This window comes from Sciurus carolinensis, chromosome 6 (genome assembly GCF_902686445.1).
Source record: "Sciurus carolinensis chromosome 6, mSciCar1.2, whole genome shotgun sequence".
In the NCBI taxonomy this organism is placed as follows: Eukaryota; Metazoa; Chordata; class Mammalia; order Rodentia; family Sciuridae; genus Sciurus; species Sciurus carolinensis.
In genome coordinates, this window is record NC_062218.1 from 66,024,063 (window position 1) to 66,047,629 (window position 23,567).

General features: G+C 34.9%; 1 protein-coding gene across 3 annotated transcripts in view; it reads left to right on the forward strand.

Moving 5' to 3' along the window:
• Positions 1-5,209, forward strand: part of Zfyve16 (zinc finger FYVE-type containing 16) — a 46,065-nt gene extending 40,856 nt beyond the window's left edge. For all 3 annotated transcript variants that reach the window (XM_047555279.1, XM_047555281.1, XM_047555280.1), the window contains 2 exons: positions 618-785; positions 2,316-5,209. In XM_047555279.1, the coding sequence (XP_047411235.1) occupies positions 618-785; positions 2,316-2,474 (327 nt within the window). In that variant the 3' untranslated portion in view covers positions 2,475-5,209. The remainder of the gene's footprint in view (positions 1-617; positions 786-2,315) is intronic.
• Positions 5,210-23,567: the final 18,358 nt, after the last annotated feature.

The window sequence follows — 23,567 nt, forward strand, 5'->3', positions numbered from 1 at the left end:
TCAGTCATATCACTCCTCACACTTTCCCTCTCCTCCCAGCCTCCCACTGGCATCATTCATTTCTTATGTAACACATACATTTTTTTAAATGTATAAGATAGAACCTGAAGAGAATATAAGAACAATAGAACATTGTTTGATCTTAATTTCATGTAGTTATCATTATAGGATAGACTCTCTAAACTGAGTTAACAGATCTTTCTTTCTGCAAGTTAAGCCATTCACATAATCCAAAATCTTTGGTTTTGAATTTTTTATTTATAGTATAGCGTTAGGCTGTAGATTGAATGCTCTCAACTAATAATTGTCATGTGATTAACATTTGAATTTTATGAGTATTGAATGGAAAGCAGTAATGGTTACATTTTATTAACTAATTTTTATGGTACTAGGGATTGAACCCTGGGGGTGCTCTACCACTGAGTTATATCCCCAGCCCTTTTAACATTTTATTTTGAGGAAGGGTCTCAGTTACTGAGACTGGCCTTAAACTTGTGATCTTTCTTGTTTCAGCCTTCCAAGTCCTTGGGTTTATAGAATCACCATGTAGAGCATAATTGTTGCATTTTAAAAGTTACTTTTAATCATGACTTGTTTCCTAATTAAATATATTTCAGGTGTTTTACTTTCTAAAAGACCAGGATTTATCTATTTTATCAACATGTTATCAGTTTGCAAAAGAAATAGCCATGGCATGTAGTGCTGCACTCTGCCCTCACCTGAAAACACTAAAGAGTAATAGAATGAACAAAATTGGACTCAGAGTTTCCATTGACACTGATATGGTAAGGATGTTTTTGTGATGATTTTTTAAATGAAGATATCATATATTAAGATAATCAAAAGATTTTTTTCTCTAGCCTTTTATTTGAGAAAAGGGAACCAAAATGTGTTGTCAAATGTGTGCTATACATTTCACATATATTATTTCTATTAATCTCTGTAATAAAGGTCAGCATACTTTTGGTAAAAGGCCAGATAATAAATATTGTAGGCATTGTAGGCTATTTGGTTTCTTTCACAAAAGTTCAACTCTGCATTATAGTGGAAAAGCAGCCACTGACACTGTGCAAACATTGAGTGTGGCTCTCATCCAGTGATGTTTCCTGTACCCTTTGGGGCCAGATTTGGCCTGCAGGCTATTATTTGCTGACCCTGCCCCATGACTCTCCTGCTCAATAGATAGTTTTTTAAATTTACTTATTCTGACTAGATTCTATATTCACATGATTTAAAACTTAAAATGTCTAAAAGCAAATAAATAAAAAAAGATCATTTCAACTTTTTTCTTTCTTTTTTTGCTGTACTTTAATTTCATAGACCATGGAGGTATTGTGTTATAGTATATATTCTTTTTAACCTTGCAGAGAAGTTGTTAAATAGATAATAGTTTATTTAACCAGATCTTCATTCTTATTTGGTATAGGTTAATTGAAATTTAGGTTTTCAACAATATTTTGATTGTGCATAAGTATGAGCATAACCATAAGAAAAATTCCTCGAACTAGAATTGTTTGATACAAGTATGTGCTCAATAGGTATTACCATATTGTCCCAAATAGAGATTATGCCAATTTATGTTACTACCAATGATTTTCGAGAGGGCTTTTCTTTATGAAAACAGTATATAATCAGACTTTTTTTCATGATAGCATATAACAGTATATATAAATATTTGGAAATACTGATTTTCAAGCAGATTTTTTATTAGAGTTTTTAATCTAAAAATGGGTGCATCCTTATGCTGGTGTTCTTTTCTCTAGCCCAGGTTGTGTTATATTCATGCTTCTGGAAAGAGGAAGTTTTGTTTTCATTATACTATTAAAAGTCCCCTTTTCAAGGAAGCACCTAATAATTAATTGTTAAGTAAGCATTGTTAATGTTTTCTTTTTTTAATTCAAATGCATTAAAATATAATTTTCATCAACAATATTAAATTCTAATATCAAATATTGCAATAACAAAATTGAAATATTTCTAAGAAGATTTTTTTAATACCATGTTGTTTTATTTAGGTAATGTTGGTAATTATTTATAACCTCAGCCCTGTAGTGTATTTATACTCATCAAGAGGAAATGTAAAGGATAAAGTCATGAAAATATTTATAATATCTTTGTGATGAACAATTATAATTTGTGTAATAAATGGATAAAAGAAATATGAGAGAATGTAGGATGTTTTAATAAATATATCAAGTATTTTATTAACATGCTTAAGCTGAATATTCTAGAATATTTTAAAATTTATCTTCATCAGTTGAACTAAGCAAGATTGATAATTTTCTAGGATCATCTTATTAATATTTTTTTTCCAGGTCGAATTTCAGGCAGGATCTGAAGGTCACCTTCTTCCTCAGCATTACCTAAATGACCTTGATAGTGCTCTGATACCTGTGATCCACGGTGGGACCTCCAATTCTAGTTTACCATTAGAAATAGAATTAGTATTTTTCATTATAGAAAATCTTTTTTAGTGAACAAATGTGCTGTATTATGTATTGCAAGCTGTTCTGTTAAAATTAACTCCAGCACTAAAGCTGAAATGCCACAAACACTAAAAGTAAAATTTGATGTTTGGAACAAGCTTTGCTTTTTAGGAAGGAATAATCTTTTTAAATCATTAGCACAATATTTAAATATCTAAAAATTTAAGGGATCCACAGTTTTTGAAGCTTTACACTTAATACATGTATTAAAATGACACGGATTCCTTATACCTTACAGAAATCTGTAGCATTTACAGCATTATCTAAATGCTAAACCAAAGTGTCTGCACTTAGTTATACCTCTTTATGCCAAGAATGATTTTAATGAAGGCCATATTCAGATGTAACCTTATGAAGGAAATATCTGTTTTGCATATAGGCCAGTTAGGATACTGGTTTCTAAAGTCTGTTAAAAATGTATTTCAATGGCACAGACCTGTTTCAAGATCTTTTACTTAAGATTCTTTGAATAAAACTGGTAACTTATTTGTATAATTGGAGTGGAGACCTCCCTCATAATTAGATAAACTCTGATTGTTTGGATTAAAGTCAGAATTTTGCCTTTTTTCTTCTCAACATATATATATATAAAAAATTTTCTTTATTAAATGGGTATTCTTAAAATGATTATGGGTGCTTCAAGATTTTGCGCTTCTATATTTAAGTATTTGTTTTTATAGCAACTTATGATTCAGAATGTTTTATAAATCTTTAGTAATTTATAAATAGGTAATATTTTTGTATCACATTGCATTATTTTTCCTTCTTTACTTTGAAAGTATACCACTGTTTTATCACTTCTACCACTGATTAACAGAAGGCCAGGTGACCCTTCAAGTAGTCATTATGTAGCAATATGTTAAGCCTGAAACAGGTTTTTCGTCCATGTTAATTTTTAGAAATATCTTGACAACTCTACATGTTTTCATTGACACCAGTGCATTATTAGTTTTAATGAACTAATTACTTTTGCATATTTTAAATTCTTTACATGGTAGTTATTTTTATAATAGAATATTTAACACAAGGCAAATTCTGTTTTTGAAACTATTGCAGAGCTTTCCCTTTTACTGAAGATTTAAAAAAAAGAAGAAGGGCATATATTATTCTTGTCATTTAAGTTATATAAAATCCAATTATTTTAATGTTTTTTTTATTCTTATGTGTAATATATATTTTTTTTGTATCAAAACACTCATTGTATGTCTGAAGAAAAAGAAACTACACTAAATAACCCTGTTTTAAGAAAAATGTTTATGAAGCACCTCAACTTATAGATCAAATCAAGTCTATGACTCAGGACCTGAGGTCTCAGGCTAGGAGAGACCAAGAGTTTTAATGTGTGGGCATCTGGAATTACACCTGTGGTACTAGCCAAAGACAGAGTTTGGAGGAAAATATCATTCCTCTGGAATTTCATAAACAGTGTAAATGTTACAGATGTTAAATAAAATGGCAACATATAATAACTCGTGAAACTTATTGAACTGGTGAAGATAAAGACAATTACATATGAAACTCAATTTATGTTTTCCTTATTTAGTGTGTTTATTTTGCATTTTAGTCTATACTTATTTTGTGATGTAACTGCAGAATTTATAAATACTAAAGTTTCTTTAAAACATCCAAAAGGTGGAAGGCTCTTCTATGATGGGAGAGCTTTGGCTTTGTTTTTATAAAGCCTCTACCTTCAATAAAAATTGAAATTATGCACTTAAAGTTTGGAGGCACATTTTAAAGTATCCTTTGTAGACATATATTTCTGAATGCATTTGCTACTTATTTGGTCATGTTCTTCGCATTGGTACTAAAAGTTGAATTTTTAATTTTTTTAAGGATGAAGAAATAGAATGGTTCTTTGTACTCAGTCTGCAATGATCTATTTTTGTCTTATACATTTTAATACAACTCTCTTTTTTCTGAATTTTGAAATCTGAAGTAAAATGTAGCCTGTTTTATACAGCTATCCAGCAAACTGTGTGTGTGTGTCTGTGTACATGCTATGTGCAGAGCACTTTTTAGTTTTCATTGGTTGAAAATAAACAGTTCTCTCTCTTGGAGCTAAATGTATGAAACAGAGGATAACTGTGTAGCGAAAGTTTTAAATTGCTGTGATAGAGACTTAAATCTTGACGAGGTGGTTGTGAAACAGTTGAGGAGGAAGCCAAACGAATAATGAGACGGCATTAGAGAACCTGTTAAGCAGTGAGCAGTGAAGTTGGGAAGAGCTGACAATCTGAAGTCTGTAATATTGTAGAAAGACTCATTTTCTTTTTAAGTCAGTTTAAACCAGTCTTTGATGTGTGAATGCCTCATCTTACAATTTAATCATAAAAGTAGTAACCTACTATGGTATCTCAACAGCCTAGGTATATAGCAACCTAGATTTAGGTATCAGTCAATAAATAAAGAACAGAGCATTTATTTTTTTAATAGCAAGCATAACTTTCATGATGTGATTCAGATTTTAAAAGAAAATATCTTGAAATAAAACAAACTTCCAACTTGTCCCAGGGTTAATTTTTTTTCTATGTGACTTAAAAAAGTTTTGTGTAATATGATTAAAAAATCAAAACAAATATTAAAACTCCCCCCACCTTGTATGCATTTACCTTGTTCTTCCCATCCCCCTAGTCTCAACATGTAATCATTTTTATTTTTTCCTTGTAAATTATTCAAAGATTTGGGTGCTGTAGCAGCAAATAAAAATAAGTATATTCTTATTTTCTCCCTTAATTTTTTTCAAGTGTATAATATATTATTACTAGTGTACTCACTGTGCTGTATAAGTTAAACTTACTCCTCCTAACTGAAATTTTACATCCTTTGGCCAACATCTCCCACAATGCCCCTGCCATCTTCCATCTCTTCTGCACCCTGACAACCACCATCTACTCTCTGCTTCTGAGTTCAGCTTTTTTAGATTCCATAAATGAGATCATGTAGTAATTGTCTTCCTGTGCCTGTTGTAATTTGCTTAACATAACACCCTCCAAGATCATGCTTGTCACAAATAATAGAATCTACTTCGTTTTTGAAGCTAAATTCCATTGTGTGTTCACACCACGTTTTCTTTATCTGTTCATGTCTGATAGATACTCAGGTTGATTCCTTATATTAGTATTGTGAATAATTCTGCAGTGAAACATGGGGAACATATATATCTCTTCAACACAGTGGTTTCATTTCCTTTAAATATATACCCAGTAGTTAAATTGCTGGATCATATATTTCTATTTTTAATTTTTTGAGGACTCTCACTCTGTTTTCCATAATAATTATACAATCTTCTCTCATTTCTTATTCAAAATGTAAACACCATTTTACTGTATCAATTACTTTGGGTTATGTAGTATATATTTAGGGTCCTAGGGGTCTTAGTGCTCTGTCAAACCACTTTTACTCAATGATTGGTAAAAACATCTAAATTACAGAAGGGAAGAAAAACTTCATTATTAGTATTATGGCATGTGTTTTAGTAGGAGGACTTTTTAATAACAGAACTTTTATTACTGAAATACCTAGACGGTTATTTTTTATTGGAGCTATATTTTAAATTTTTATTTTTCCCTATCAGGCACTAAACCTTGCCACCTAAACTTATCTTTTATCATTTAATTACACTCATGGGTTTTTTTTTGGGGGGTACTGGGAACTGAACTCAGGGACACTTGACCACTGAGCACATCCCCAGCCCTATGTGTATTTTATTTAGGGACAGAATCTCACTGAGTTGCTTAGAGCCTCGCTAAATTGCTGAGGCTGGCTTTGAACTCATAATCCTCCTGTCTCAACCCCCAGAGCCGGAGCTGCTAGGATTACAGGTGTGTGCCACGCCTGTAATTTCAAATCAGATTTTTAATTGTTTCAAATATCTTAATATCCCATTTTTTATTTACCTTGGAATGATATATAATATTAATACCTTTCGGAAACATTTTCTGCCTTATATTGATAAAATTCAGCCATGTTTTCATGATTTTTACAGATGAACAAGTTTAATTCAAGTGCTATAGTAAAGGTCTTTTTTAAAAAAATAAAACAATATGTTAGCCTCCCGATTGCCTCCAGTGATCCCCACTTCCTGGTCTTCACACTCTCATGTTGTCTCTCCTACACTGTACTTGTACATTATGAGAGACTTTGGCTTACATCTTTGGTGCATTTTCCCCTTCCCCCATTTACCCTTATCTGTCTTTTTTTCCCTTTCTTTTTGTTGGATAAATCATGGGGGGGATTCAACTGCCAGGTGTGGGCAATTACATAGACCTTCTCCTGCCAATGGCCACATGAATGGAAAATGGATCCTCCAACTCCAGTTAAGCCTTCAAATGTAGCCCCAGCCAACAGCTTGAGTACAACCTCATGAAATCCACCCAACTAAAACAAACTCAGATTCTTTTTTTTTTTTTTTTTTTTTGTGGTGCTGGGGATTTGAACCCAGGGCTTTGTGCTTGCACCCTGGAAAGCAGTATGGAGATTCCTCAGAAAATTTGGAATGGAACCACCATTTGACCCAGTTGTCCCGCTCCTTGGTTTACACTCAAAGGATTTAAAATCAGCATACTACAATGATGCAGCCACATCAATGTTTATAGCAGCTCAACTCAGTACCTAAACTATGGAACCAAACTAAGTGCCCTTCAACAAATGGAAGGATAAAAGAAAATGTGGCATATATACACAATGGAATACTACTCAGCCTTAAAGAAGAATGAAATTATGGTATTTGTTTGTAAATGGATGGAACTGGAAATATCATGCTAAGTGAAATAAACCAGTCCCCCAAAAACCAAAGGCTGAATGTTTTCTCTGATATGCAGATGCTAATTCACAATAAGGGGTGGCTAAGGAAGAATAGAGGTACTTCAGATTAGGCAAAGTGGAGTGAAGGGAGGGAGCCAGGTGTGAGGGTAGGAAGCATAATAGCATAAATGTGGAGCTCAGTTTCTTCTGTCATGATGACCATTCACGGCCCACTCCAAGCTGATACTCTGAAACTGCCATCTGTCCAGATCCTGACCTAAAATAAACTGCTCTTTGACAGCTCTGCACCCTGAGCAAGTTCCTCAGCTGGTTTATTGTCTTATCTGATCACCTTCACTGACCTTCTGCATTCATATCTGCTCTCTGCCTTTGCTCTCTGTTCAGCCTCCTGAACCCCTATTGGCTGCCTTAACAATTTCTCAAACTTTCTGTAATAATATATATTTTATATATTACATATATTAATTACATATTATATATTAAATAATATATATCCCATCATATAGTATATAGATCCCATTGTATATAGTATAATGTGTTAAATATATATCCCATATTTAATATAATATATATTAAATGATATATATCCCATTATATATAGTATAATGTGTGTCATGTGACTTGAGTGTTGCAGGTATTAGAAATTAAGATTGGAATAAAAGAACTTATGTTTGCCCAGTTTATGACAATCAAGTGACTCTCAAGTATTTGGTGAACTGCCACCACTGACATTAAATGTAAATGGCTTAAGTATGACAAAAGACATATTGGATAAAAAACTAGACTGTTATGTAAGAACTACTTACAGTGGTACATATTCATTAAAAAGTAAGAAGATGGGAAAACATATGCCACATACACACTAAAAGTTGGAGAGCCAATATTGGTACCAAATAACACAGACTTCAGAACAAGGAATGTTAACTTGTGATTTATTATTGCATTTTATAGAATTGATAATAAGTTCAGAAAGTAATTTTCCCAGAGTCAAACAACTAGGAAGTAACCATTTTGGAATTTAAGGAAAAAAAAAATTTTTAGCAATTGTGACTCTTCAAAAAATGAAATAAGCTATTTTAAATTCATGCAGATATTTTTACTCCATTTGTAATTTCAGAGACAGAAGGAAGTACCAAGATCACCTAAGACAATGTCCACTTCCTTATACTAACAAGAAAATAAAGTCCTAGTTCAATGACACAATGGCTGTTTTTAAACCTTGAACTCACATTTCTAAAACTAGAACTTCAATCTCCTCTGACCAGTATCCTTCTTTCTTACTATGCCTAATCCTCATAATCTAAGATCCATTTTGAGCCCTTTGGTTATGTACTTTCATAATTCCCTCAACACTACAAGTTAACACAATTAATTGGATAGGTGGCAACAATATCTAATAGACATATTAAATTTTAATTTTTTTAAGCAGTTAAAGGGAATCAGGATAAAAATATTTAAATTCTCAAAACCTTTTGACTAACTTCTATCCCAATGACAATTTAAAAGTTTTTGTTTTTAATCACAATTTAAGAAATTTGTAATTACAGGCTGCATTAAATTGTATGCAAGAGGAAATATTTTTGCAAAGACCAAAAAATTTGACAGATAATGCATCTTTGCATAAGAGACTATTTCACTGACCTGTAGAATGAGAGTGAGACAAATATGAAAATAAGTGGAAGCTCAGCATCAATGTAGGTAAATCTTTAGTGAGTAATTACAGGTAATTGGAGTCAATATAGACTGCCTTATAATTAGGAAAGTTAGGTCAGCAGAAAACTTGTCAATAACAAAATAGAGGACACAAGACAAATGTAAAATTATTAAATGCTGAAAAATAACTAATTCTAAGGTCAGTTACATTCTACACACCTGTATAATCCCAGCAGCTAGGGAGGCTGAGGCAGGAAGGTCATGAGTTCAAAGCCAGCCTCGGCAACTTAGTGAAACCCTTGTCTCAAAATATTAATAAAAAGGGCCAGCAATGTAGCTCAGTGGTAAAAGTCCTCCTGGGCTTAATACCCAGTACAAAAAAAAAAAAGATAGATATATACCAAACCAAAGGAAACACTTCCACAGAAGACCTCCTCTTCATTTTTTTTACTGGTTCTTTTTAGTTATACATGACAGTAGAATGTGTTTTGATGTATTATAGATACAATAAGTATAACTTCCCATTCTTGTAGTTGTACATGATGTGGAGTTACACTGGTCATGTATGCATATATGAATATAGGAAAGTTATGTCTTATTCATTCTACTATCTTTCCCATTCCCTTCCCCCCATTTCAATCCAGTGAACCCCCATTCCTCCCTTCACACCCTATCCCCACCTATTGTGAGTCAGTATTTGCATATCAGAGAAAACATTCAGCCTTTGGTTTTTGGGGGACTGGTTTATTTCACTTAGCATATTTCCAGTTCCATCCATTTACAAGCAAATCATAATTTCATTCTTCTTTAAGGCTGAGTATATATGCCACATTTTCTTTATCCTTCCATCTGTTGAAGGGCACTTAGGTTGGTTCCATAGTTTAGGTACTGTGAGTTGAGCTGCTATAAACATTGATGTGGCTACATCATTGTAATATGCTGATTTTAAATCCTTTGAATGTAAACCAAGGAGCGGGATAACTGGGTCAAATGGTGGTTCCATTCCAAATTTTCTGAGGAATCTCCATACTGCTTTCCAGGGTGGTTGCACCAATTGGCAGTCCCACCAGCAGTGTATGAGTATACCTTTTCCTCCATATCCTCACCAACATTTATTGTTGCTTGTATTATTGATAATTGCTATTCTGACTGGAGTGAGATGAAATCTTAGAGTAGTTTTGATTTGCGTTTCTCTAGTTGCTAGAGATGTTGAACATTTTTTCATGTATTTGTTGACCATTAGTAAGTATTTCTTCCTCTGTGAACTGTCTTTTCAGTTTCTTAGCCCATTTACTGGTTGGGTTATTTGTGTTTCTTTGGTGTTAAGTTTTTTATGTTCTTTGTGTATCCTGGAGATTAATGCTGTACACAGATGATCTTGTCTTATTCCACTCCCCTAATACATGTATCTTTACCCAGTTTGGACCAATCAGAATTAATGAATTATTTATTCCTATTTAGATAACTCAAAAAGTGGCAGGCTCTCAGGTTGATGCTCATCTTTGACATTGTAATCCTTGTAATACTCATTATGTCTGCTATTTTTTCCTGATGCTTCATAAATTTTTAACCTATGAACCTTTCTCTGTGTCCCCCTTTAAAAAAGTAATCAGACATAAATTTTCTGTAAAATTTCCAAACATGCAGAAGAATATGGTATAATGAAACTCCATATAACCATCCTATGAAAATCCAATTCAGTAATTATCAAGATTTGCCTCTTTTGCTTCATCAATCCCTTCATTGCTGGAATATTTTGAAGCAAATCTCAGACATCATCATTTCATGCTGTATACTTCAATAAACACCTCTAAAAAATAAATGGTCAAGAGCAATTCTGAGTTAGTTATTATAAAATCTATGAAAGTACTGAGTTAATATGGTGACCAACAGGTCAAAAAACTTGTAGTATAATCAATACCATCAAGAATGGAGGAGAAGACCTGCAAAATGGGAGAAAATATCTTCAAATCATCTGTATTTAGCTGGGCACAGTGGCCACATGCCTGTGGCTTGGGAGGCTGAGGTAGGAGGATCATGAGTTCAAAACCAGCTTTAGCAAAAGTGAGGCACTAAGCAACTCACTGAGACCCTGTGTCTAAATAAAATATAAAATGGGGCTGGGGATGTGACTCAGTGGTCAAGTGCCCCTGAATTCAATCCCTAGTATTAAAAAAAAAAAAAACTTGTATTTAGACTATATAAGGAATTCCACAATTCAACAATAAAAACACAAATAATCCAATTTAAAAAAGAGCAAAGGAATATTTCTTCAAATCAAATATGCAAATAGCCAATAAAGCCCTGAAAATATGCTCAATGTTATTAGTTAGTAGGGAAATCAAGACAAAAAAATAAGAATCATGAGGTACTTTTTCATATTCACTAGGATGACGATAATTTTTAAAAAGTCATATAGGAATTAGTGAGGATGTGTAGAAATTGAGAACTTCATCGGAATGTAAAATGGTACAACTGATATACAAAACTGTTTGGCAGTTCCTTACAAGTTGAAAAGAGTGTTTCATTGAAGAAGCTATTTCATTCCTAAGTACATACACACAAGAAATACATCCACACAAAACTTGTACATAAATGTTCATAGCAGCATTATTGAAAGTGACCATGAAGTAGAAACAACCCAAATGTCCACCAACTGATGAATGGACAAGTGAAATGTTTTGTCACTAGAGTTAAGCTCATCAGAAGACAGTCCTGAGGAATCCCCAGAGAAGGTGGGAACTCTACTCCAGACAAGTAGTGTCCTTGACATATGTGATGGAAAAGAATCTCAGCACATGGCAGTATAGGTACAGAGATTTACTTAAGAAAGTAAGGGATACAAATTCAAGGGAGAATTCAGGCCATCTGGAGAATGAGAGATGTGATTTTGTGGTTCCTGGCTCTTCTTTAAAAGAAACTTGATGAAGGATGGGTGAAAGCAAAAATAACCGAAACAGGACAGACCTCAATGGATCAGCAAGGTTTTCTTTATTAAGCAGCAGAATGGCACATTTTCAGGAGAGAAAATGGCAACTGGTTACAACAAGGGTCTGATTTTTATAAGGTTTAAGTGAGACTTGAATCATAGCAGAATGCATCAGTTGGGCAGTCAGAGGGAACAGTTGTGCAAGTTCAAAGCCCATTGTTGCTGGGAAATGGTGGAAGTCCAAAGTCCATTGTTTTCCTTCTCTCCCCGGGACCCACTGTCCTCCTTTCTCCCTGGAAGTTGTTGTTTTCCATGTCCTTCATTCCAGACTCTGAAAGGGGATAATGAATAGGGGCATCCATATCATGTCTGAATGCTTCCTACTGAGAAGGGGTGAAGTAGTGTCCCCCCCTTTCAGGGTTCTGGGAGAAAATATGGAGATTCTGGGACTAAAAGGGGTGTGTATGGAAGGAACCTCAAGGTAATAATAGGCAAAGTCCCCTTCTTGTGGTTTCAGAGAGTCAGATTGTGAGCACGAGAAGAATGGCTTTGACATATTCCTGGGAGGTGGTTTGAGCTAAACAGGTCACCTTACCAAGAAGCTGTTTCTGTGTAAAATTAAGAATACAGAGAAGGAAGGTTATTATGAAAAAAGATAAAGATTAACTGGTTTGCTAGTCCTAGGAAAACATTTTTCCCAGTGATGAAACAGGATATGTTCTTCTAAAATGCCAGGAAACATATAGCTAAAGTTCATAGCAGGTAGTAGAGTTGAGGCATATTTTTCTCCCTAATCAATGGTCATCATGGCCCACTCAGATTCAGAATACAACTCCATGATCTCAGGGGTTTGGGTCCTCTGAAGCACAGCAAGCATAATTAGTTTTGGAACCATATTTTCTTGATGGTTTTTATCATCTCCATTTTGCTTGACAGACTATGAAAAGCAAGAAAAGAAATAAAATTAACAGTACAGTTACACCTAGTAACCCAGCTACATGTGTAGAAAAGTATTTAAAAAGCAAAGGGAAGAAAGCCCTTCAGTCGAACTTTCCCAAACCTATTCATTATCAAAATTAGTTGTTTTGCTTTTGCATTAGCTATGGCCAGGACCTGATATTGTAATTTTAACACATCCTTAACTACCCCTGAGTATCTCTGTTATTTTCTTGACCTGTCCCCGTGGTATGGGTTGTGCCTTCCAGGTTTGAGGTATTGTCTTTTTTTTCTGTGGAGATGGTATTCCATTGAGTCTGGTAGCAGCGATTTCACTTTTCCTATCATCCCCTCTTCCATAATAAGGTTTGATATTATGACCTATGTATTTTCATGGTCCACATATGCATATCTGGACCCATATTATAGGAGCTATGATACCTATCACTGCAAAAGAAGCTACTTGAGGACAATCAGGAATCAGCATGTTCTCAACTCCATTGTTCCAGGCAGTTCTGGAGGGGTTTAACCTTGTCTCTTACCATTCCCAATTGGTTTACCTAGAAAGAGCATTCTTCCACAACCAGTTTTGCAGGATGACAGATGCCAGGGAGTTCAATTTTGTAAGGTTCGTACTGAGTTGGCAACCTATTGGATTGTTTTTAATACCTGTTCTGATAACCTTTTATAGTAATGATTTGAGGTTCACAACCCTGCTGCACCAGTGTCAATCCCAGCAGATATCTCTAGCACTATGGGTAAGGGAATAATTTGGAGGGCTCTCCTACATCTGGTGTGCACTGTTATTAGAATGGGTAGGCTTTGGTTGTTATGTAAAATGTCAATTTGAGGAGTAGTCTAGGCCAGTCCAACTTTTGGTGTGCAGGGGTAAATTGAGCCTCACAAAGGAAAAATGCCTCAGAATTTGGGAGGCACCAGGGCCGTGGGGCTGATTCAAGTGTATGTCTTAAGTTCCATTCAAAGAACTATTGTCTCTTCTTTTAAATGTCCAGGTATGGCTGTACTTCGGTTATAATTTTTTTGCTAGGTGTTTAAGACCAACCTGGTCATACTGACCTCATTCCTATCAATTGTTAAGGACCAGTTGGGTTCTCTCAGGGAGCCACTCTGGGAAACTTGAGAGCAGCTTCTTAGTTCTTTTGGTACCATCTTCCAGGATGGGTCAGAGTCTCCTTGATTATGTGACTTCCCTTGGAAGCATCAGGGATGTCTCCTTCTCCAATGACCCTCCTCTTTTCAGCATGTGCACTGGTTGGCTTTCCATTTTCCAGAGTCTCAGTGATCCCCCTGATTCAGGAGGTCATGTGGCTTAGAGTCAAAAGTCCTTAGAGCTGACCTCAGAGGGCAAGAGATGTGTATGTGTGTGTATAATTCTTGTAGTTTCCAAGTTTGGGTCTTAAACTTCCAGGAAGACAATTTTATTAATTTTAAAGTAAGAGTATTAAGATTTACTTTCAATGTAGATGGTTTATTACCTCAAATTAATTCAGGTTATTATATTAGAAGATGTACTTTTGTAAGTCATCAACAGATAATAGTTAAAATTTACAAGGGAAATATAAAATGAAATTAACAAGAGTAAAAACATATTGAGTTCATATAATAACTGTGAACCAAGAAACATATTTTATAATCCCGAACCTTTACTTTAAACTTTAGTTTGAAGAACATCAGCGTGGTAAAATGTTCTTCTAAACCTTATACTTTAAAGACTTATATACTTGGAATATATGAGTACATTTGGGAAAATTCAGAAGAGATAAGAGCAGATTAATTTTTTCTAATAACTTTATTTAGTTTATTTATATATGGTGCTCAGGATTGAACCCACATGTGCTATGCAAGCACTCTACCACTGAGCTACAACCACAGCCAGCAGATTAATGTTCTAAGAAATCCTTGTTACCTCAACCTGTACAGGATTAAACTTTGGTTTATATCAGTACATTAATATTTGACCTTAGGAAAAAGTCTTCCTTATAAAATTCTTGAATTTTTCCAATTGCTCCTTTTCATAAGATAAAATAATTTATGCTATTTACAGTACTTAAATTGAAAACACAGCTGAAATTTTTGGACTCTTTGCATATAGAATTGCACCTGTTAGAACTTTAACTCTTAGTAACCTTGCTTTAGTGAATACTAGAAACAAAGCAATCTTTTTTTTCATTTACCAACTTATAAAAACACATTTAATGTTTAAATATATTACCTCATGGAATTTAAGAAGTCAAGAGTACTTGATTTTATTTTTAGCAGTTGATATCTCCTCTAACAAGCATTTTTATGATTAATCCCATTGATGTTGATGTTAAATCTAATTTACTCATTTTTAACTGTAAAAGCCAAGATATCAGACAAGTGTAGTTAACAACAATAACTATCTCTTCTCTGTTAAAGAAAAATCCTAGAAACAATTGATACTACATTCTAGACATTTACTAGAAACCAATACTCTGTTAATTGTCTGAACACCTAGGAAAACTTGTGAGTTAGTAATTTTAAAGACATCTTTATTTTCATCTGTTTACATAATTCAAGTTGAAAATTTTAAGGCCATTTAGATCAATTTTTCTTTTAAATTTTAATTTATGAGCGCTCTTTTATCTATATGCAAATTTTGATACATGTAAATGATATATGTAAGTACTTATGTAGAAACAACAACACGATACACAGGTGTGCACACGTACATAAAACAGGAAGGTCAGACATGGTGGCACATGCCTGTAATCCCAGAGGCTGTAGAAACAGGCAGGAGAATCATGACTTCAAAAAAGCCTTAGCCAAAAGCAAAGTGCTAAGCAACTCAGTGAGGCCCTGTTTCTAAACAAAAATACAAAATAGGGCTGGGAATGTGACACAGTGATCGAATGCCCTGCGTTTAATCCCTGGTACCCCAAAACAAAATAAAATAATAATAAAAACCAGACAGGAAACAGAGATCTTGTAGCTGTTTGTAGGTAGATCTCCACAGGTAGGATGCAACACTACAGATGTTTATTATAGCCTCTTAGATTTAAATAGTTAGAAATTAAAATAGAGCTTATCAGACTTTCACATTATACAGAGGCCTGTGCAGTTGGAAATGCTAGGCATAAGTGAGCTATAATTAGTAAATGGCCATGCAGAACACCTTTATTAGATCAGAGTGCACTTTTGGCTTAGATTAGAATCAGTTCAGATATTAGAAGAATTAGAGAGCTCTGAAATCCTCAGGTAAGGATTCTCAGGGTAAAGAAGACATGTACATATGAGATCATTCCACCTTTTCTCCCTGTGATGTAGTATTTAGGGAGCAACTTGTTAAGAAAGCAGCATGGTAGATTGCCAAGAGGAGATAAGAGAGGCAGTCATTTAGGTCCCCTAAGTTACTTGAATTTAAAAGTGGCACTTTTTTTTCCTTTTGGTCTCAATCAGTTTCCCAGTTGGTATTCAGGCCAGGATTGGATTCAAAAAATTATCCTCAATGTGGTTAACTTTTAATTTAATGGAGGACATTTGCTACTAGTTGTGTCCTTAAATTTTCTTACACGTTCCCTTTGTCCTTTTGGGTCCTCATATATCACAGGACCTTGATCTCATATTATGCTCCTCAAACTGAAGTAGGAGGCAAGCCTGTTAGTGCTCTGGGTAACATCTCCACTAGAGAAAATAATTTGGATTCCTGAAGTAGGACAGATGAGAGGTAGTCTAATTAAGTGAGAACAGATTTTCTGGTCTTTTTCTTGCCAAATGAGGGGAATCTTATTTTAAAGCTAGGGGAGCTCTATCTTGAGAATCTCTCATAATGGATCCCTATTTAAGAGGCAGGCAGTATGGATAAAATTGGGGTAGAAGCAATCAGAAACAGAAGCTTATACTGGTTGATATTTGGTACCCCTGAGGGCTGTCAGGGTCTAACTCAGGACGTAGGACCTTCATGCAGCACAGGGAATGGCCCTGACAACTGCCTTCAGTTGTCTTAAGCCTTCCTCTGTCCTATGCACCAAATTTCTCCCACAGAAAGAAACTGAAGCAAGTCAGGACTGACATTCCCAATATCTGGGTGAAGGGGAATCCAACCCACCTCTTGAATTTATTTTTTATTTATTTATTTTTTTTAGGTTGCTTTTCTTTTTATTTTATTTTATTTATTTTTTTATTGTAAACAAATGGTATACATGTTGTTTCTCTGTTTGTACATGGCATAATGGCATACCATTTATGTAATCATAAATTTACATAGGGTAATGTTGTTTGATTCATTGTTATTTTTCCCTTCCCCCCACCCCTCCCACCCCTCTTTTCCCTCTATACAGTTCGTCCTTCCTACATTCTTGCCCCCCTCCCTAACCCTAACTCTAACCCTAACACTAACCCCTCCCACCCCCCATTATGTGTCATCATCCACTTATTAGCGATATCATTCATCCTTTGGTTTTCTGAGATTGATTTATCTCACTTAGCATGATATTCTAAATTTCATCCATTTGCCTGCAAATGCCATAATTTTATCATTCTTTATGGCTGAGTAATATTCCATTGTATGTATGTGTGTATATATATATATATACATATATATATATATATATATATATACCACAGTTTCTTTATCCATTCATCAATTGAAGGACATCTGGGTTGGTTCCACAATCTGGCTATTGTGAATTGAGCAGCTATGAACATTGATGTGGTTATATCTTTGGTATGCTGATTTTAAGTCCTTTGGGTATAGGCCAAGGAGTGGGATAGCTGGGTCAAATGGTGGTTCCATTCCAACTTTTCTAAGGAATCTCCACACTGCTTTCCAGAGTGGCTGCACCAATTTGAGCCTCACCAGCAATGTATGAGTGTACCTTTCTCCCCACATCCTCGCCAACACCTGTTGTTGCTTGTATTCTTGATAATCGCCATTCTAATTGGGGTGAGATGAAATCTTAGGGTAGTTTTGATTTGCATTTCTCTTATTACTAGAGATGTTGAACATTTTCCATATGTTTGTTGATTGCTTGTAGATCTTCTGTGAAGTGTCTATTCATTTCCATAGCCCATTTGTTGATTGGATTATTTGCATTCTTGGTTTAGAGTTTTTTGAGTTCTTTATAGATTCTGGAGATTAGTGCTCTATCTGAAGTAGGATTGGCAAAGATTTTCTCCCACTCTGTAGGCTCTTTCTTCACATTGCTGATAGTTTCCTTTGCTGAGAGAAAGCATTTTAGTTTGAATCTATCCCAGTTGTTGATTCTTGCTTTTATTTCTTGAGCTATGGGAGTCCTGTTGAGGAAGTCTGGTCCTAAGCTGACATGTTGAAGATCTGGACCTACTTTTTCTTCGATAAGATGCAGGGTCTCTGGTCTGATTCCTAGGTCCTTAATCCATTTTGAGTTTAGTTTCGTGCATGGTGAGAGATATGGGTTTAGTTTCATTCTGTTGCATATGGATTTCCAATTTTCCCAGCACCATTTGTTGAAGAGGCTATCTTTTCTCCATTGCATATTTTTGGCCCCTTTGTCTAGTATGAGATAATTGTATTTATTTGGGTTTGTGTCCATGTCCTCTATTCTGTACCATTGATCTACCTTTCTATTTTGGTACCAATACCATGTCATTTTTGTTACTATTGCTGTGTAGTAGATTTGAAGATGTGCTATTGCGATACCCCCTGCTTCACTCTTTCTGCCAAGGATTGCTTTAGCTATTCTGGGTTTTTTATTCTTCCAGATGAATTTCATAATTTCTTGCTCTATTTCTGTAAGGCACATCATTGGGATTTTAATTGGAATTGCATTGAATCTGTATAGCACTTTTGGTAGTATGGCCATTTTGACAATATTAATTCTTCCTATCCAAGAACATGGGAGATCTTTCCATCTTCTAAGGTTTTCTTTAATTTCTTTCTTTAGTGTTCTATAGTTCTCATTGTAGAGGTCTTTCACCTCTTTCATGAGATTGATTCCCAAGTATTTTATTTTTTTTTGAGGCTATTGTGAATGGGGTAGTTTTCCTAATTTCTCTTTCTGAAGATTCATCACTTATGTATAAAAATGCCTTAGATTTATGTGCATTGATCTTATATCCCGCTACTTTACTGAATTCACTTATGAGATCTAAAAGTTTTCTGGTGGAATTTCCTGGTTCCTCTAAGTATATAATCATATCATCAGCAAATAGGGATAGTTTGAGTTCTTCTTTTCCTATTCGTATCCCTTTCATATCTTTGGTCTCTCTAATTGCTCTGGCTAGAGTTTCAAGGACGATATTGAATAGAAGTGGTGAAAGAGGGCATCCCTGCCTTGTTCCAGTTTTTAGGGGGAATGCTTTCAGTTTTTCACCATTTAGAATGATATTGGCCATGAGCTTAGCATAGATGGCCTTTCCAATGTTAAGGAATGTTCCCACTACCCCTATTTTTTCTAGTGTTTTCAGCATGAAGGGGTGCTGTATTTTATCAAATGCTTTTTCTGCATCTATCGCAATAATCATGTGATTCTTGACTTTAAATCTATTGATATGGTGAATGACACTTATTGATTTCCTGATGTTGAACCAACCTTGCATCCCTGGGATGAAACCCACTTGATCATGGTGCACTGTCTTTTAAATATATTTTTGTATGCGATTTGCTAAAATTTTGTTGAGAATTTTTGCATCAATGTTCATTAAGGATATTGGTCTGAAATTTTCTTTCCTCGATGTGTCTCTGTCTGGTTTAGGTATCAGGGTAATATTGGCTTCATAGAATGAGTTTGGGAGGGTTCCCTCCTCTTCTATTTTATGGAATACTTTGAGAAGTATTGGAATGAGCTCTTCTTTAAAGGTTTTGTAGAACTCGGCTGAGAACCCATCTGGTCCCGGACTTTTCTTTGTTGGTAGGTTTTTGATGACTTCTTCTATTTCATTACTTGAAATTGATTTATTTAAATTGTGTATGTCCTCCTCATTCAGTTTAGGCAATTCATATGTCTCTAGAAACCTGTTGATGTCTTCAAAATTTTCTATTTTGTTGGAGTATAGATTTTCAAAATAGCTTCTAATTATGTTTTGTATTTCAATGGTGTCTGTTGTGATATTTCCTTGTTCATTCCAAATTTTAGTGATTTGGGTTTTCTCTCGTCTTCTCTTTGTTAGTGTGGCTAAAGGTTTATCAATTTTGTTTATTTTTTCTAAGAACCAACTATTTATTTTATCAATTTTTTCAATTGTTTTTTTGTTTCAATTTTGTTGATTTCAGCTCTGAGTTTAACTATTTCCTGTCTTCTACTACTTTTGGTGTTGGTCTGTCCTTCTTTTGCTAGGGCTTTTAGCTGTAGTGTTAGGTCATTTATTTGTTGAGTTTTACTTCTTTTATTGAATTCGCTCCATGAAATAAATTTTCCTCTAAGTACTGCTTTCATAGTGTCCCAGAGATTTTGATATGATGTTTCTTTGTTCTCATTTACCTCTAAGAATTTTTTAATTTCCTTCCTAATATCTTCTGTTATCCATTCATCATATAATAGCATATTGTTTAATCTCCAGGTGTTGCAGTATTTTCTGTTTTTTACTCTTTCATTTATTTCTAACTTCAATCCATTATGATCTGATAGAATACAAGGTAGTGTCTCTATCTTCTTGTATTTGCTAACATTAGCTTTGTAGCATAATATATGGTCTATTTTAGAGAAGGATCCATGTGCTGCTGAGAAGAAAGTGTATTCGCTCTTGGTTGGATGGTATATTCTATAAATGTCTGTTAAGTCTAAATTATTGATTGTGTTATTGAGATCTATGGTTTCTTTGTTCAATTTTTGTTTGGAAGATCTGTCCAGTGGTGAGAGAGGCGTGTTAAAATCACCTAGTATTATTGTGTTATAGTCTATTTGGTTTCTGAAATTGAGAAGGATCTGTTTGACATACATGGATGAGCCACTGTTTGGGGCATAGATGTTTACGATTGTTATGTCTTGCTGATTTATGCTTCCCTTAAACAGTATGAAATGTCCTTCTTTGACCCTTCTGACTAACTTTGGCTTGAAGTCCACATTATCTGAAATGAGGATGGATACTCCAGCTTTTTTGCTGAGTCCATGTGCATGGTATGTTTTTCCCCATCCTTTCACCTTTAGTCTATGGGTATCTTTCTCTATGAGGTGAGTCTCTTGCAGGCAACATATTGTTGGATCTTTCTTTTTAATCCAATCTGCCAGTCTATGTCTTTTGATTGATGAATTCAGACCATTAACATTCAGGGTTATTATTGAGATATAATTTGTATTCACGGTCATTTGGTTCATTTTTTAAATTTTATTTATTTATTTATTTTTTTTTACATGACTAGGTTCTTTCTTTATTTGACAGTTCCTTTAGGATAATTCCTCCCTTTGCTGATTTGCTTCTTTGTTTTTCATCTCTTTCTCATGGAATATTTTGCTGAGAATGTTCTGTAATGCTGGCTTTCTTTTTGTAAATTCTTTTAGCTTTTGTTTATCATGGAAGGATTTTATTTCATTGTTAAATTTGAAAGTAAGTTTTGCTGGGTATAAGATTCTTGGTTGGCATCCATTTTCTTTCAGGGCTTGAAAAATGTTGTTCCAGGCCCTTCCAGCTTTTAGGGTCTGGATTGAAAAATCTGCTGATATCCGTATTCCCTGAATGTAATTTGGTTCTTTCTCCCACAGCCTTTAAAATTCTGTCTTTATTTTGTATGTTAGATATTTTCATTATAATGTGTCTTGGTGTGGGTCTGTTGTAATTTTGTGTATTTGGAGTCCTATAAGCCTCTTGAACTTGATTTTCCATTTCATTCTTCAGATTTGGGAAATTTTCTGATATTATTTCATGGAATAGATTGTTCATTCCTTTGGTTTGTTTCTTTAAGCCTTCCTCAATCCCAATAATTCTTAAATTTGGCCTTTTCATGATATCCCATAGTTCTTGGAGATTCTGTTCATGATTTCTTACCATCTTCTCTGTTTGTTCAACTTTGTTTTCAAGGTTAAATATTTTGTCTTCAATATCTGAAGTTCTGTCTTCCAGGTGTTCTATCCTATTGGTTATGCTTTCTATGGAGTTCTTAATTTGGTTTATTGTTTCCTTCATTTCAAGGATTTCTGTTTGGTGTTTTTTCAATATCTCTAACTCTTTATTGAAATGATCTTTTGGTTCCTGTATTTGCTCTTTTAACTGTCGATTGGTGCGATCATTCAATGCCTGCATTTGCTCCTTCATCTCATCGTTTGCTTCCCTGATCATTTTAATTATGTACATTCTGAACTCCCTTTCTGTCATTTCTTCTGCCGTGCTGTCATTGGATTTTGTTGATGTAACATCTAGATTTGTTTGGGGCATTTTCTTCCCTTGCTTTCTCATATTGTTCAGGTATCAGTGAACCGCTAAGATATTGCAGATTTCCTGTATTGACTTTTTTTTTTTTTTTTTTTTTTTTTTTTTACAGGTCTCACACGAAGAACTTTTATTCTAAGCAGACAAAACGTGTCCACTCGGGGGAAAGGGGAAAGGGAATGAGGGTCGAAAATATGGCGCAGGGTTCCTTGTATTGGAATTTCACGGGCTGGGAGGAACCAATCACGGAGGAGAATTATTACAGACTGATTGATGGACCAATGACATATTGGAATGTAATGTAGGGGGGGGCAGGAAGGTTACAGCGATGTAAGCTGGAAATTCCTGTAACGGGAGAGGCGGACTTAACACAGATTGACAGGTGATGCCTGTAGCGGGAGAGAAAAAGGTGGCTTTATACCTAACATTCCCCCATTTCCTTTTTTATAAAAAAAATTTTTGGGGGGTACATGGATGAAGGTCAGTCTTCTGTAATTACTTCCTGCTGGGGTATGGACGTAGAGCTGGTATCATTGTGACAGGAAGAACTGGAGACTTGATAGTTTCTCTGGAGGCATATCTGCAGCCAGGCTCCAATCCTGGAGGCACATCTGCAGCCATGCTCCAATTTTTGTGAGATCTTGATATTTCTGCAATACAAGTTGATTAATTGACATGGAAGAGGGGGTGGAAGAACTGAGAAGTTGTTCCCATAACAAGGCCTAGCAAAGGCTGGAGAGTACAGGCCTTCATTTGGGAGTTTCAACATTGTCTAGGTCATCAGGAATGTGAACACAACATTTAGTACTAGCAAACATAGATTAAGCCTATTTGTGTTTGTAGGCCTTAAATTGACTAAAAACTTCTGACTCTAGCAGTTTCTCTTGATAGTTACTATTATTTTTAAATGCCCAAGAATGGCTATACTTTGGTTTTGACTGATTTGCTAGGTGTTTAAGATCAAACTGGTCAAAGTGACCTGTTCCTGTCTGTTAAAGAGTCAGCTAAGTTCCACAGGGGTAACTCATAGAGAACTTAAGAGCAGTTTCTTAGCTCCATTAGTGCAGTTGGTTAGGCAGGGCCTTCTCGATGACGTGACTTTCCTTGAAAGTGCCAGGGATGTCTCCCTTTTTCCATTACCCTTCTCTGCAGCAGATGCACTGAGTCGCTTTTTCTCTAGCAGTCTCATCAATCTCCTTGCTCAGGAGGTTGTGTGACCCAGAGTTGCAAAGCTTTTTGGAGAAGTCCTCTTGTTTCCTGGGTTCAGGCTGACTTTGAGGGCAAGACACAAATATGGAGTTTTTCTTGGCCTCTGTATTTAATTTCTATCTTTAAGTTTGATCTTAACCATCAAGCAAGTCAGTTTCACCAGTCATAAAGTAAGAGTACTGGGCTTTAGCTTTAATGTCTATAACTTTACAGTTATTTACCCCCTTTTATCTAATTGGGGTTTACGTTATCTGTTCTATAGG